The sequence below is a fragment of the Pleurodeles waltl genome, chromosome 10 (assembly GCF_031143425.1).
Source record: "Pleurodeles waltl isolate 20211129_DDA chromosome 10, aPleWal1.hap1.20221129, whole genome shotgun sequence".
Taxonomy (NCBI): Eukaryota; Metazoa; Chordata; class Amphibia; order Caudata; family Salamandridae; genus Pleurodeles; species Pleurodeles waltl.
In genome coordinates, this window is record NC_090449.1 from 219,733,193 (window position 1) to 219,747,197 (window position 14,005).

Here is a 14,005-nt window from a genome sequence, read left to right on the forward strand (position 1 = left end):
CTGGGAGCTCTCTACCACGAGGAATTCATTTCCACCACGGACGCCCAGAGCAGCTTCGGCTTTGGAGCAGGGCAGTTCCTACTACATGCCAGTCTTACCTCTATTGTTAGGGGTATATGACCTTGTTTCCCACGGCCCTCAGTGCGTTGCATCATGTGGGAGCTGAGAGGGCGGAGGGGGCATCACTTGCTTTCATTATTCTACAAGCCCATGCCAGCTGATAAGACTTGTGCGCCCCTTCCTGTGCAGGCAGCCTGGGATGGCACCTGGGGCTGCATCTTCAGGACACGCGATGAGAAAGAATGAGTGCATTAGTGAAATCAGTATCGGCTAACGCCAGATGAAAACGTATACATTTCCATTACCTAGTCCGCATATACATAACACCAGTGCTCTTGCATAAAATGGATCCTAATAAATCTACCAACTGCCCCCGGAGTCAGCAACCAAGGGCCACTTTCTTACATGTAGCACGGTCCTGTCCACCAATGTAGGCATCCTGGCTGAGAGTGTGGGCTAGAGTGTGAGTGTTAGTGTCCCTACCGTGGTCAATGAATCCCGTTGTATGCCTTATGGGCAACATCCGTAAACCAAAGGGTCAGAAAATGGCTTTCAAATGTTTACTTTGCTGTTGATGTTGGCTAAGCACTGTGCGGCAATCACTTGGGTGGGGCAGGTGAGTCCCCTCTTCAAGTGTTGTGGGGGCGATGTTGCTGAATGGTCAGTTGCAGAGGAAGTGTGGTTGAGAAAGTGCAGGAAGGACAATAAGGTTTTAAGACCCCGAGAGTTCCCAACAGGTCTCCTCGGATTGAGAGGGGGGTCCTCCCAATGACACAAACACTTGAGTGTTATCCAGGGTTTAATTCTAGTGTGTTTGCTCTCATTCACCCAAAATAGGCTTAGACTTCCGCTGCCTGAAAAGGAACATCTTAAGTATACTATTCCATTGCAGATATACTGATGCCATGTATGCTAGACCTCTCTGTTACTCAGTTGTTGATTGTTATTGTTGCTATTGAGACTGCTATTGTTCTTGTACAATGTAATCACTCAAAAAAGAATGTTTATAAAAAAGGGATCAGGCTGCCCACTTGACTACAACTGGAATGGCATATCTTTAAGATATAGTTTTATGATGCAAATGACCTTTATGATGGTTCTTTGACTCCCTGAAGGTCGACAGCCTTTTAAACTAAGCAAACATACAAACTGTAGCATTCCTACATGTCTCCAGCCAGTCTCTTCCAACTGGATCTTCTGTTGTAATCATGTGGTTAGTGCTGGAAAGTCTAACTGTGCTCATGATTGGAGATTCACATCATTCATTTTATTTATTTATTTGGGCATGTTCTTATTGCTGCATTGCATGACAGTTTGGGCTGATGCTGAAATTACAATATATGCTGTGGGTGACATATTACTTCTCACACTTCATGCACATATCCCATTTACTGTAATCTTCCCTACATTTATAAATATTGTGACCAATGTACTTTTCACCTAAATAGGTATGTTATGTTACTACAGTCAATGCATGGTTGCCCTCCTGCTCTTGTTGACATCATCTCTGTACAGCACTCTCAAATCCCACTGGGTGGAGTCTGTGCTTTTCAGACTACAAATAAAATAAAAATGAAATAAAAAGTTTGCTGAGCACTCACTTCTTTTAATATCCAGGTCGGGTGGGAGGCAAGAATTTCATATTCCCCAGGAAGAACTTTAAAGAAAGAAAATCTAAAACGAATAGAATAAAAAGTTAGGAGTTACTTTTCTGCCAATAAGTTTGTAAAAACTTCAGATCAATAGTCCTGGTTGTAGAAACAATCAGAAGAAACATATTGTATGCAGTGTTCTACTATAGGTTAAAAACAAAAAAACAAAAATCTGAAGTTCAACTCCACTTACTTTCCTCCAGGTTGAGTAACAGTGGTTTGTATTGCCACTTCTGATCCAGGTTTCCTTAATGTCACCTGGACTCCAGCCGGACCGGAATTCTGGTTTTTGCTGATGACCTGTAATAATGAAATAAAACCTGAAGCATCATCGACATTTTAGAATTAATTGCTAAAGCAGACAAAATTGCTACTGTTGGTAAAGCACATATATTAATAATGTTCTACACTGTTTGGAAAATAACCCCGTATATTGTGGCATACCTTGGTCATGTTAATATTTTGCCTTATTTATTCCTGATTTTCTTATGTTCCACTGTGTGGTGACACAAGTGGTTCAACACCCCTGAAACTGTGATGGTACTCGGTAAAGACACCTGCTAAGGTACCAGCGGTCTGATCCTCGACGGGCCACTAAAGGATCCTTCTGACAGCAGGTAGCAGACCAGCACAAACTCAGAGGAGTGCCCCTCTTTCTGACTAGGGGGAAGAGAATTTGAGAGACCGTGGTATAACATTCGAAATCAGGATCGACCCAGCAAAGTTGGTTTCTTAAAGTGAGAGACATAGAAACAAAGAGGAAGCTAAAGATGAAGTCGAAGAAAGGGGGAGACAAGTGAAGGGAGAGACTGAGAAAGAGGAAAGGGAGGGAGGATAATGCTAGTGAAAAATAAATTTAAAGAGAAATGGAGAGAGCGACGTGTGTAGGAGTGTGTGCATCTGTCCAACTTTCATATCTAAGATTCTAGGGCCCCAAAATAGTCTTGCCATTCACCTCAAGGTGACCTCCAACATTGCTTTCTCAGCTGCTCGAGGCAAATCAACAACTGTCACAAATTGAACTTAGGAACTCTACACGTCGGCTGTGTCAGCCAAACAAAAGTACAAGTAACTACCAACAATCAGGAATGTAGAAGTGCATTATATCTTACCAAGGCATCTAGAGCCTTTCCTGGTGCTGGCACATCCACGTGGGGCTCGACAGAAAGGTCACTAACCACAGACAGCGAGACCAGGAAGAAACACTCACCACCACAGTGCTGAGGCAGCAGGAAGTGAAATACATTGCTACCCAACTGAAACAAGCATGAAAAGTATCTTTCGACGCCAACTCCTAGAAGCACTAGGAGACACGAAGCATCCGTCTTAGGGTTTTGGTAACCCATGCACTGCAAGGACCAGACACTCTTCACTCTTACAACCTTTGGAACTCACAACTGCAGATCATGTACGCAAGGTGCCCAGCTGTCTAATTATTTTCTATTGATTTGGTTTGAAACTGTAGAAACCGTTGCTTAGTGTGTAAAAAAAGTATGTCTTTAAGGAACACTTGCAAGGATCACTAGACTTGCTCTGCGACTTGGTTTACAACTTGACAAGAGGTCTTGGGGTTCAGCTGAAGCCAGTGAGGTTTGTGTGGAATCCTGATCGCTTCAGATGGTGGCCCACAAGGGCAGAATGCATGTACTTATGGTCTAACGGTGGAACCACAAGGGCTTGAGAGTTCACCATCACAAATCCCATTTTATGACGGGCGGGTGGTCAAACATTTAAACATTAAGTGGTGCCTTAAACCTTCTGCAGCTATGTAAAACGATTTGTGGTAACTTCAGATAAATTCAGAATACACCATTAGCAGCAATATGCTACAAATGTTTTGTCTCCCACTGACCGGAGCTAAAATTACCAGCTAGAGTTCTATAGCCTTACAGTGTGTTTGAGAAAATCAAAAAACAAAAAACAAAAAAAAAAAACATCGATGTGAGGGTAATTATTTCTAACAACTTTTGGACTGTCCCTATTGGAGTAGGATCAAGACCGATTGGCATTTGGTTGCTCCCTTTCTGCAGTGGTACAGTGGGAAAAAACGGACTGGAATGTGGTCAAAAACGATTGCCACTAGCTGAGATGTTTGCAAGCATTTTTCCCATCACATGTCCTTGTTTTATTGCGAACCACTAAGTATGGCGAGCATGCCTTGACATGGGTTGTGTGCTTGTTGTGCTATCGGATCCAACCTGCACCACAAGTGAAGCCAAGCAAGCATGAAAATGGTGTGGGGTCCCATTCAGAGGAGATGTGATCTGGCAATTCTAGTTGAGCTGTTCCTAGTAGAGCAGGAAAAAGACTGATTTGCATATGGTTGCTCCACAACTGGTGGCACAAAAAGGTTAAAAAAAGCAATGACCAGGAATGCAGTACAAGTGATTACCACTGGCTGATATTTTTGCACGCACGACACCCACCACCTTTCGCTTTATGTTTACATTGCATTTAATACACTTTTAGACTTTGTTTGCTCAGTTATTGCAGGCATATGGCAAGGAAAATATTCAGTGGGTTAAAATGCCTCAATCCACTTGGGAAAGTGCATCCTGAGGCTCACTGAAGAAACCAGCTCAGGGTTCCACACCTTGAGGCCCCATCTCAGGAAGAGCAAATTGAGAAAGCAAAACTGTGATTGGTGGGATTGCTTCAGTGGACTTTTTTTTGTATTGATGTTACTTCAATGAACACAAACTACCGTTTTGCACATGCATTTAGTTTCATATGCAGAAAATTACAAACAATTTTAGGAATGAGTACACATTTGAAAATCCTCACTTTAATTGTAATGAAAGTGCACAGCAGTATCAATATCATGTTAACCAAATTAATCATGAACATATTTCCAACCAGGCAGGCGATCTGACCAGTCACACGTCAATCACTTCAGGCACTAACAAACATATTAGCCATTCAGGAAGTATACAGTCTCAAACACATCACCAGCTAACCAGCATAGCGCAGTCAAACTACAGATGCCATTATCTTCCATCATATTTTTGCACCTCCCGAGCTAGCCTATATAGGCAACCAGCCACCACAAATTGTGCTCAAAAGCTCAATTTAGAAACGCTGCAACAATGAATCTTGGAAAATATGCCCAAATTTGTGCCCACAGCAAAGAAACTGTAAACATTATTTACTAGTGGATAGTACAAATTCATATTGCCCCAAAAGAAAAAAGAAAAATAATTTCATTAACAATTATTCACTCATTTAATAATAATTGTTAACATGACTAAATCCACATGCTAGTACAATTAATATGTAAATCGAATAGAATATAAATTTCGTGACCAGTGCAAACTGGCACACTAGCAAGCAGAAGACTTAGCTTAAAGCACAATCACGATCAGATAAAAAAAGCCTTATGTATACTCCTCTCCAAGGCTTCAGTCAATTTTCAATGTATTAATACAAAAAAATGAATCTAGCGCATCCATTCACATGAAATTGTTTTACTTCTCATTTTCTAGTTGTTTTTTCTTCTAGTGCCCCTTTATCTCAAGTTCTTATTTTCTTGCAATGTTCTTATGCTTCTAACCTGTAAACTGTCTCCTCATTTTTCTTTCTCCCTTTCTTTTTCCTTCTTTCCCTTTCTTATTGCTTTTAGTGTTGGCTGCATTTTACTTGAACTTTTTATATTTTCCTAATTGTGGCCCTTAAGTTACTATTCAGAAAAGATAAGGAGATTTAAGTAAAATGCAGCAATCACTAAAAGAGGTAAGAAGGGGGCAAGAAAACAATTTACGAGTGTAGCATTTTTCCTGTGAGATGTGAGTTTTGAAGGAAGTGCATTTTAGGTAACAATCAGCCAAAGGTGTAACAGACGCACATATCTATAAATAAAAAAATAAAATAAAAAAAAAAATATGTAAATATGCATGTATAGACTCTTTGAAACCACCATTTAGCCTGCCATCTCCATTCAATTCTGGCATCCATCTTACCTTCCCGTTCACTGAAAATCCTGTAAACATGAAATTGATATCTCCTCCTTTTGTGCATATGTCATTAACCCCATCTACATGCAGATCCACACTTGTTGGTTCTAAAAAAGGATAAAGTAAATGTTACACAGAAGAGAAGTGTGTTTGAAGGTAGGAGAAGAATAACAAAACAATTTGTGGTTCACCAAACAATTATTGGGCAAACCTGCACCTCATTTCTATACACATATTAATGTTACCAAAATACAAGAAAGTTTCAGGCACCCTATAAAGATTAGAATGGCAATACTTTGAAGGCTTCGTTTAGTAACAATTATCTACAAGGCCACAGATTGCTAAGGAACACTCCTTAGACCAGTGGATCCCAGACGTTTTAGAACCATGATCCACTTTTTAATATGACAAACTTTCACAACCCACCTACCTTTAATGGGCACAAGGAGGGCAATTTCTGAATGTAACTAAGGATATGTGTGGTAGTGCATTGCCATTCACAGACCGCACATTTTTCCATTGAAATGGCTACTAACTGCACACACATACAGTTTTACTGATAGAACTATATAACACATAAATGATAATGTGTGAAGATCGGGTTTCTGTGAATATTTATCATTTGTGCATCACTATGAAAAGTGTATTGATTTGTTTTGATCCTACCGAAATCTCTGTTTACAGCACACGTCAGAATTTCATAAAAATATGCTTCATTTTTGCATTGACTGCCGAATGTATACAATTAATTTACAGGAATTTACATTTTGTATGTTGCGAAAACACAACATCCGAGAGCCTTTTCTTTCACGCTACGCGAACTCCGGCAAGACTGCTACATAATTCACATAAAAACCCCTCTCATTTTGTAGTCAGAGAAAGAAAAGTAAAACACCAAACCTCCAGCAATCTACCAGAAGACAATGCCGGACCTTTGACCTCTGTCTTTGAAGCACCAGCATCTCTATTTATTGCTCCCACTTTACCATCCCACCAAAAATCAGCTTGCGACCCACAGTTTGAGAAACCCTGGTCTAGTCCAAGGGTAGAGTGATATATATAACTGCAATATATTCAGTGCACTCCTGAAGTCTACAGGTGGATTTGAAGACGACTGTCACTTGAAAACTGGATTACAGTACTGAACCTACTAGAAAGATTTGCGTTTGCAAGACAGAGAAAAGCACATTGTAGAACACGGTATCCTTCATTGTCAAACCGAAATGCAATTTGGCCTGCACGGTAAGGTATGTGTTGGACTTTTGCTTATGCAGGGTCATCCCCAGTCTTTTTCGCCTCCTGCCTCCTATGTTTTTCTGACATGTTGCTGTTGGCTTTTCAACTCTGAGCACTTTACCACTGCTAACCAGTGCTAAAGTGCATATGCTCTCCTGTTTAAATTGTATGTAAGTGGTTTATCCATGATTGGCATATTTGATTTACTAGTAAGTCCCTAGTAAGGTGCACTAGAGGTGCCAGGGCCTGTAAATCAAATGCTACTAGTGGGCCTGCAGCACTGGTTGTGCCACCCACATAAGTAGCTCTGTAATCATGTCTCAGACCTGCCACTGCAGTGTCTGTATGTGTATTCTTACACTGTAAATTCGACTTGGCAAGTGTACCCACTTGCCAGGCCTAAACCTTCCCTTTTCTTACATGTAAGGCACCCCTAAGGTAGGCCCTAGGTAGCCCCAAGGGCAGGGTGCAGTGTATGGATAAGGTAGGACATATAGTAATGTGGTTTATATGTCCTGACAGTGAAATACTGCCAATTTCGTTTTCACTGTTGCAAGGTCTGTCTCTCTCTCATAGGATAATATGGGGGCTACCTTTAAATATGATTAAAGTGTAGATTCCCCTAGAGAGTAGATGGACATGTGGAGTTTGGGATCCCTGAACTCACAATTTAAAAATACATCTTTTAGTAAAGTTGATTTTAAGATTGTGAGTTTGGAAATGCCACTTTTAGAAAGTGAGCATTTTCTTGCTTAAACCATTCTGTGACTCTGCCTTGTTTGTGGATTCCCTGTCTGGGTCAGTTTGACAGTTGGGTTGTTTTTTCACCTCACACCAGACAGTGACACAAAGGGAGCTGGGGTGTGATCTGCATTTCCTGATTAGCCATCTCTGCTAGGAGGGAGGGGTGGAGTGGTCACTCTCATCTGAAAGGACTGTGCCTGCCTCTGACAATGCTGTCTCCAGCCCCCTGGTGTGTGTCTGAGGCCTTGCCTGGGCAAGGCAGGATTTCACAAGAAGGTGTGAGTCCCCTTTGAAGAAAGGTGACTTCAAAGACTAAAATGGGTATAAGAAGGGCACCCAAACTTACAAACTTTAGAAACACTTCTGGAATCAAGAGGAACCTCTGCCTGGAGAAGAGCTGATCGCTGAGGAACAAGTGCTGCCCTGCCTGTGACTGTGCTTTGTGGAGCTTTCCTGCAGTGCTGCTTCTGCCTGAGTAAGAGGGCAAAGACTGGACTTTGTGTGCCTTCCATCTTGAAGAAGAAATCTCCAAGGGCTTGATGTAGAGCTTGCCTCCTGTTGTTGAAGTCTCAGGGATAGCAAAGACTTCTTCCTGCCAGCACCTGGAGTCTCTGGAGAGACCCCTACTCTGCTCTGTGGTGCCCTTCCAGTTCCTGGGACCCTGAAAGGAGAGGCTGGCAGCCTAAGGACAAAAATACACGCACCGAGCACCGTGCGGAGAAAAGATCGACGCGAATCCGATCGCGGCTGAGAAAACGACGCGACGCCGGTTCCGCAGCTGAGAAACGACGCCGCAGGAAACGCGACCGAAAAACCGACGCCCGGAGCAGGAGAAACGACGCGCAGCATCGCTGACGGAGGCTGAGAGATCGCACCCTGCGCCGCGGGACTTTCGGATCGTCGTGTGGCTGGCCTTTTCAACGCGCACCGCCGTGCCGAGTTGTTTTCGACGCACACAGCCGTGCAGGGTTACTTTCGACGCACACCGCCCGTGCGGGGTTATTTTTGACGCAAACCAGGTACAGTTTTCACGCTAGCAGCGCTAGTGTGGTGTTACAACTACCTAAAGACTCTTTTTATTTTAAACCTTAAAAAAATCATAACTTGACTTGTGTATGTTGGATTTTTGTCGTTTTGGTCTTGTTTTGTCTAGATAAATATTTCCTATTTTTCTAAACTGGTGTTGTGTCATTTTGTAGTGTTTTCATTAAGTTACTGTGTGTGTTGGTACAAATACTTTACACCTAGCACTCTGAGGTTAAGCCTACTGCTCTGCCAAGCTACCAAGGGGGTAAGCAGGGGTTAGCTGAGGGTGATTCTCTTTTATCCTAACTAGAGTGAGGGTCCTTGCTTGAACAGGGGGTAACCAGACTGTCAACCAAAGACCCCATTTCTAACATTGGTGACCAGCGGTCGGGATTGGACTTGTATTTGTACTTGACATACAGTAATTAAGTGTACACTACTGTTTTGATCTCAGACCACTACGTGACCACATACTACTTGTTTGGTGATCTTTTGATTTTTCTCTTAAGGACTCTTTTTATTCTACTTCCATGATTTTGCTGATCCCTTGACTGATTCTTTTTACTTAATTGGGAAATTATTTTTTTCTGCCTTTGGAACTTTGCACTTGTGACCATCATGTCTCAATCTGGAGATGCAACAGCTGGAGCTGTGTTTGAAATGGAGAAACTGAAGGAGTACTCAGTTGCTCAATTGAAACAGTTCCTTAAAGATCGTGACTGTCCCACTGAGAGCTCCACCAGGGAGGGGGAGCTGCAACAGGCACAGAGGGCCGGGGTGACAATCAAGAAGGCTGGAGGGCACACAGAGGAGGAGAATGTGGGTGGGGAAGTGCAGAGGATACACAGTGGTGTAGTGGAGGTACCTGTTACGCCTGGGGGGAGGGTCCCCAGGAGGGGTATCAGGGTGTCGTCTAAGGGTCTGACTCCTAAAGATGTACAGGACAGACAGGCAGAAAGGGTTCGCCGGTTGGAGGCAGAAAAGTTGAGGATGCAAAGGGAGTATGACAAGTGGGAAAAGTTGGAAGAAAGGAGGAGGAACTTAGAGATTAAAAAAATGATTTATGCTTACGAGCTTAAATTGAAAGAGCTGGAAGTCATGAGGGCTGAGTCCAGCTGGAATGGTGGCAGCAACAATTGTATATCCAGTGATGCTGCAGAAGTGCACATGCCCAGAGAGGTGGTGCCCTACTTGAAGGAGGGAGTTAACACACGCCAGGAGGTTCAGGGGTATGAGGTAGCTCCAGTGATGCACAGGGTCCCTGAGGTGGATTGGGGAACTGGCATGGGGAGTCATATTCCTACTGGTGGGAGGGACACTCTACTGACTCTAGGTGAGAGTGACAGGGAGAGGGGTTCCCCCCAGGTAGAAGTCCTGGTTATGGAGTGTGAAAACATCCCAGAAGAGTGTGGGTTGAGTGTCAGGGACAGTCAGGTACTGTCTCACCAGTCTCAGGAGGGTGATGTGGGGTGCTTTTTCAAAGCAGAGTCACTGGATGGTTGGGTGAAGGGTACTTTGGTTAATTCATGTGAGGGGCTGAGTGATGTAATTGCTGGAGAGCATATGTCTAGTCCTTATTTTCCAGAGCTATGCCAACACCAGGTGGAGTGTGAGTTCTCTGACCCCAGGGAGCTTACAATGGAGGCAGACTTCTGGGTGAGTACCAGAGAGTCTGAAGAGGCATTTGGGGGTGCTCCTGAGAGGAGTGGTCTAGGTAGTTCCCAACCAGGTGAGGTAGGGAAGGATTGTAGTGTCCCAGGTAGGTCCCAGTGTAGTGGGATGGGTGAGGGACCCCATGTCCAGTCTCAGAGGAGAGGGAATGGGGATGGGTTGAGGCCCAAGGTGCCCGAGATCCGGTCCCAGGTCCTGGAGGGTTCCCTGCGGGAACACCAGGAGGGGAGCCTAGCCTGTACCATAGGGCCATCTGTTGAGGGAGACCCCACAGTGTCAGGAGAACTTGGGGGGGCGGCTGTAGCCAGCGTCCCACCAGTTCTGGTGTCTGGCAGTACCACTCCTAGAGAGGGGGTGCAGAAGTCCAGACAGAGGGTTGAGAGGGGGTTGCGGACCCCAGTGGAGAACCTGGAGGGTCAGGGGTCAGCTCTGAGAGCAGAGCCCCCCATGAATGACCTTGGTGAGACCATTTCTGGGCTGGGGGGAATCCAGACTCTGTCAGATGGGCAGAGGTCAGGAGACCTGCGCCAGCCAGACTCTTGTGTGGCCCTTCGGGACAGTGTGTCCCTTGAGGGGGGTAAGTGTGCCCCCCTGGAAGTCCTGGTGTGCCAGGCAATGGTTCAACCGCAGGGTGGTGACTCTGGGTTGAAGGATCAGGTTCAGGGGGTAAACTCTGACCTGATGGGGGGTAAGTGTGCTCCCAAGGAAGTCCTGGTGTGCCAGGCAGTGGTTCAACCGCAGGGTGGTGACCCTGGGTTGGATGACCAGGTTCAGAGGGTAAACTCTGACCTGGTAGGGGGTAGGTATGCCCCCCAGGAAGTCCTGGTTTGCCAGGCAGTGATCCAGTCTGTGGGTACAGACCCTGGATTGGGAGGCCAGGTTAAGGGTGTCCCCCCTGACCTGGAGGAAGGGGCTACTACTAACAGTGCCCCTACCATGTTGTCTTCTGGGGGGGCCACTCCTAGTTGGGTGGTTCAGGACCCCAGAAGAGAGGGCAGGGGGAGGGAAGCCTCACCCCTGGCCCTGGCCCAACCTGAAGGTACAGACCCCAGGTTGGAGGATCAGTTGCAGGTTAACATCCCTGCACTGGTGGAAGAATTGTGCAGGACTGCTTCTACAAGCACCCTGACAGTTTTTGACTCTGGGGGTGCCGCTTCTGCAGGGAGGGTACAGAGCCCTAGAGGGGGGGAACAGGGTCAGGTTGTCATCCCTGACCTGGTGGAAGAGAGAGTGGTCAAAGGGTGCCAGGCACCTGGGGCTACCGCCCCCCACTCTCCGCAGTCACAGTGGTTGGAGAGGCCTGAGGTCGGGCTCTCATCCCTGACAGTTGTCCGGGGCCACCGTGGCTTGCTGTCCTGGTGGACAGAGTTGCCCCTGGGGGGGGGACGAGAGTCACACCCCGGGGGTGGAGTGGGCAACACCACTGTGTTGGCCCTGGTGGTACTATCTGCCCATTGCAATACATCTGTGAGCAAAGTAAAGTTAGGTGTTGCACAGATGGTGTCTGTAGATGTGGAGAAGGGTTCCCCATGGGTTAGCTTAGTGGGCCCTGAGAGTATGGACAGAGGGATCCAACTGGAGTCAGGAAGGCGTAGAACTGGAACATGCCCCTGCTGTTGTGGGCCTGGGTCCTTGTTCTATCGCCCCAATCAGGGAAGTACATCAAGGTATTGATTGTTCTCCCCTGGCTTTAGGCTGGTAGGGGGTCGTGTTGGACTTTTGCTTATGCAGGGTCATCCCCAGTCTTTTTCGCCTCCTGCCTCCTATGTTTTTCTGACATGTTGCTGTTGGCTTTTCAACTCTGAGCACTTTACCACTGCTAACCAGTGCTAAAGTGCATATGCTCTCCTGTTTAAATTGTATGTAAGTGGTTTATCCATGATTGGCATATTTGATTTACTAGTAAGTCCCTAGTAAGGTGCACTAGAGGTGCCAGGGCCTGTAAATCAAATGCTACTAGTGGGCCTGCAGCACTGGTTGTGCCACCCACATAAGTAGCTCTGTAATCATGTCTCAGACCTGCCACTGCAGTGTCTGTATGTGTATTCTTACACTGTAAATTCGACTTGGCAAGTGTACCCACTTGCCAGGCCTAAACCTTCCCTTTTCTTACATGTAAGGCACCCCTAAGGTAGGCCCTAGGTAGCCCCAAGGGCAGGGTGCAGTGTATGGATAAGGTAGGACATATAGTAATGTGGTTTATATGTCCTGACAGTGAAATACTGCCAATTTCGTTTTCACTGTTGCAAGGTCTGTCTCTCTCTCATAGGATAATATGGGGGCTACCTTTAAATATGATTAAAGTGTAGATTCCCCTAGAGAGTAGATGGACATGTGGAGTTTGGGATCCCTGAACTCACAATTTAAAAATACATCTTTTAGTAAAGTTGATTTTAAGATTGTGAGTTTGGAAATGCCACTTTTAGAAAGTGAGCATTTTCTTGCTTAAACCATTCTGTGACTCTGCCTTGTTTGTGGATTCCCTGTCTGGGTCAGTTTGACAGTTGGGTTGTTTTTTCACCTCACACCAGACAGTGACACAAAGGGAGCTGGGGTGTGATCTGCATTTCCTGATTAGCCATCTCTGCTAGGAGGGAGGGGTGGAGTGGTCACTCTCATCTGAAAGGACTGTGCCTGCCTCTGACAATGCTGTCTCCAGCCCCCTGGTGTGTGTCTGAGGCCTTGCCTGGGCAAGGCAGGATTTCACAAGAAGGTGTGAGTCCCCTTTGAAGAAAGGTGACTTCAAAGACTAAAATGGGTATAAGAAGGGCACCCAAACTTACAAACTTTAGAAACACTTCTGGAATCAAGAGGAACCTCTGCCTGGAGAAGAGCTGATCGCTGAGGAACAAGTGCTGCCCTGCCTGTGACTGTGCTTTGTGGAGCTTTCCTGCAGTGCTGCTTCTGCCTGAGTAAGAGGGCAAAGACTGGACTTTGTGTGCCTTCCATCTTGAAGAAGAAATCTCCAAGGGCTTGATGTAGAGCTTGCCTCCTGTTGTTGAAGTCTCAGGGATAGCAAAGACTTCTTCCTGCCAGCACCTGGAGTCTCTGGAGAGACCCCTACTCTGCTCTGTGGTGCCCTTCCAGTTCCTGGGACCCTGAAAGGAGAGGCTGGCAGCCTAAGGACAAAAATACACGCACCGAGCACCGTGCGGAGAAAAGATCGACGCGAATCCGATCGCGGCTGAGAAAACGACGCGACGCCGGTTCCGCAGCTGAGAAACGACGCCGCAGGAAACGCGACCGAAAAACCGACGCCCGGAGCAGGAGAAACGACGCGCAGCATCGCTGACGGAGGCTGAGAGATCGCACCCTGCGCCGCGGGACTTTCGGATCGTCGTGTGGCTGGCCTTTTCAACGCGCACCGCCGTGCCGAGTTGTTTTCGACGCACACAGCCGTGCAGGGTTACTTTCGACGCACACCGCCCGTGCGGGGTTATTTTTGACGCAAACCAGGTACAGTTTTCACGCTAGCAGCGCTAGTGTGGTGTTACAACTACCTAAAGACTCTTTTTATTTTAAACCTTAAAAAAATCATAACTTGACTTGTGTATGTTGGATTTTTGTCGTTTTGGTCTTGTTTTGTCTAGATAAATATTTCCTATTTTTCTAAACTGGTGTTGTGTCATTTTGTAGTGTTTTCATTAAGTTACTGTGTGTGTTGGT

The 14,005-nt window shown here is 45.7% G+C and overlaps 1 protein-coding gene across 1 annotated transcript in view; it reads right to left on the reverse strand.

Moving 5' to 3' along the window:
* LOC138261343 (BOS complex subunit NOMO1-like) overlaps nt 1-14,005 on the reverse strand; it is a 369,916-nt gene that overhangs the window by 331,364 nt on the left and 24,547 nt on the right. The window contains exons 4-6 of the mRNA XM_069210191.1: nt 5,669-5,769; nt 1,906-2,012; nt 1,662-1,734 (exon numbers count right to left, since the gene is read on the reverse strand). Of these exons, the coding sequence (XP_069066292.1) occupies nt 1,662-1,734; nt 1,906-2,012; nt 5,669-5,769 (281 nt within the window). The remainder of the gene's footprint in view (nt 1-1,661; nt 1,735-1,905; nt 2,013-5,668; nt 5,770-14,005) is intronic.